This window comes from Dipodomys ordii, unplaced genomic scaffold (genome assembly GCF_000151885.1).
Source record: "Dipodomys ordii isolate 6190 unplaced genomic scaffold, Dord_2.0 Scaffold64, whole genome shotgun sequence".
Taxonomy (NCBI): domain Eukaryota; kingdom Metazoa; phylum Chordata; class Mammalia; order Rodentia; family Heteromyidae; genus Dipodomys; species Dipodomys ordii.
Window position 1 is genome coordinate 6,816,529 of NW_012267280.1, and position 2,246 is coordinate 6,818,774.

At 55.0% G+C, this 2,246-nt stretch overlaps 1 protein-coding gene across 1 annotated transcript in view; it reads right to left on the reverse strand.

Annotated features, from left to right (window-relative positions):
- Positions 1-2,161: 2,161 nt before the first annotated feature.
- Sox1 (SRY (sex determining region Y)-box 1) overlaps positions 2,162-2,246 on the reverse strand; it is a gene marked incomplete at its 5' end in the record, with an annotated part of 3,930 nt that continues 3,845 nt past the window's right edge. Inside the window, one exon of the mRNA XM_013022720.1 lies at positions 2,162-2,242. Coding sequence (XP_012878174.1) covers positions 2,162-2,242 — 81 coding nt within the window. The remainder of the gene's footprint in view (positions 2,243-2,246) is intronic.

A 2,246-nucleotide genomic window follows, 5' to 3' on the forward strand; every position in this document is an offset into this window, starting at 1 on the left:
GGATCCTGCCTAGCTGCCACTCTTAAGGGCGGAGGTGCCCAGGACGGGGCATAGCCACGGCCGCTGGATTCCGGGAAGCCAGGGCGGAGAGACGAGGAGATGGAGTCAGCCAGGGAGGGGCCTTCCCGGTGGTGCAGTTCAGGGAGCGAACGGCCCGGCCCCGGAGGCTCTGGTCCCACCGGCAAAGTGAAGTTCTCCAGGACTGCCGGACCCCCACCCCCACACCTCGGCCTGCCCGCCCCCCACCCCCGTCCGGCCCGGCACTGGCTCCCAGCCCCTCTGCCCCCTCTGCGCCCCCCCCCCAGCGAGCCAAAGGCCAGAAAACAGAGAAACAACTGTTATCCCTCCAAAACCGCCAAATCCCTGAAAGAAATAAAAAAGGGGCTTTAAAAAATACCTTGTTAGAAAGCAGACATTATTTTTTTATTCTTGGTTTCTGGAACCTCTTTAACGAATGACTTACACAAAATTATCAAAATGACTTTGAAAGTTCGCGGATGTGAACGGTCAGATTAACATTCTACCCAAAGCTGCCTTGAGATGCAGGCGGGCTGGCTTCCGTTTTTACCAAATGAACAGCTAGGCTCACTTCTGAATGGATGGACAGCCACACTCATTCCAAAACAAGAAAAGATAAAAAGAAAAAAGAAACGAGTCCCAAGGCTGCTAAAAATGGGGTATTTCAATTTGGATTTAAAAGGGTTTTTTTCCCTTCAAAAAGTAAGAATTTCATTTTAGCATTATAATTTCAAAATGCAGTGCTGCAGGATAGCTTTCCAATGCAACATTTAATGCTGTCGGATTACTTGAAGACAAAGTTTTACAGAAAACTTTAAAGTCCAGAAAAACTGCAGTGGCCCAAGAAACACTTAGGAAAAAATATAATTTAAAAATGTAAAGCATCAAACACTCTCAAGACCTTGCCTGGAACGGAGTGCCACCGTGTGCGTTCACATGGGTTGGCCACTGGCAACCTCGTTCACCAGGGGAGGTGGTGGACGATTTGTGTGTGAGCCACAACCTGCATTATCTTGCACTGTCCCAAGGAGGGAGGGGCTGGGGACATGGGGAGGATGTGTGGTGGCCTTGCATTTTGGTTCAGCCAATTGCTTTCTAGAGTCGGATGCCCAGAAATCCCGCTTGCAATCCTACTTGCCCGGGAACGAAGCAGCCTTGCCCTGGAAGTGGTCTTTGTCCCGTCCTTGGCCTGGTCCCCACCGCCACCGGGTAATCCAAGTCCCGCTTCGGGACCAAGAAGCCTGGAAGACGGCCGGTCCACCGGGCAGAGGGACCTAGCCATGGCCAGAAAAGGCAAAATGCACCATGCCTAGGGCAGTCCCGGAGCGCTAGGCCAGGCGGAGACGGTCGCGTAGTTCTTGTTCTGGACGAACACTTTGGTTCTACACAATGACCTGCGGGTTTTTAACGGTCTCCCCCTTCCCTTTGGAGAAAGCTCACGACGACCCCGCCGCTCACACCCTCTCGGGACTGGCCGTCCCTTACCCTGTAGCGAACTGCTGGATCGTATGTCGGACTCATAAAACATGCACACAGAATCAGCCCGTCTCGATCCGATGAGAAAACGGCCTTGCTTTTTCCTCTCAAATTTATTGACCGATACGCATGTTTAGAGGGCATCTGTTCTCGCGTTTTGATGAAAGGCTCGTAGGAAACTATGTACATCGTCTGGCTCCTCCCCGCACCACCTAAAATAAAGATTTCACAACGCATTTACAAGAAACAATACAAAAACCAAATGAAAAAAGAGGGAATGCTCAGATACAGAAGTTTTACAAAACCCAGAATAGAGCTCTGCCGTGGGGGGGGGGGGCTCTGTATAAATTAACAAACCAACCCAGAAGAGCAGCGAGGATTACGGGACGGGAGTGTCCGGGTGTCCGCGGTGCCCCGCGAGCGGCGAGCGGAGGGCCCGGGCCGAGCCCACGGAAGCGCGGTGGGGAGGCAAGTCTGCAACCCCGGCCTGGGTACAAAAGTTGGCGCGGCCACGCCCGGACCGTCCTTCTGGTCTCCTCCCGCGTCGGCTCCGCGGACGATAAATACTGTACAGGCGTCTCTGGAAAGCCGGCCACGGGCCAGTCCGCGCCACCACCCCCCCGCGGGCGGGGCCGTGGGTCCGGACCCCCCGCGTCCCCTCCGGGCGCTAGATGTGCGTCAGGGGCACCGTGCCGTTCACGCCCGCGCCCGCGCCCTGGTAGTGCTGCGGCAGCGAGTGCAGCCGGCTCTGC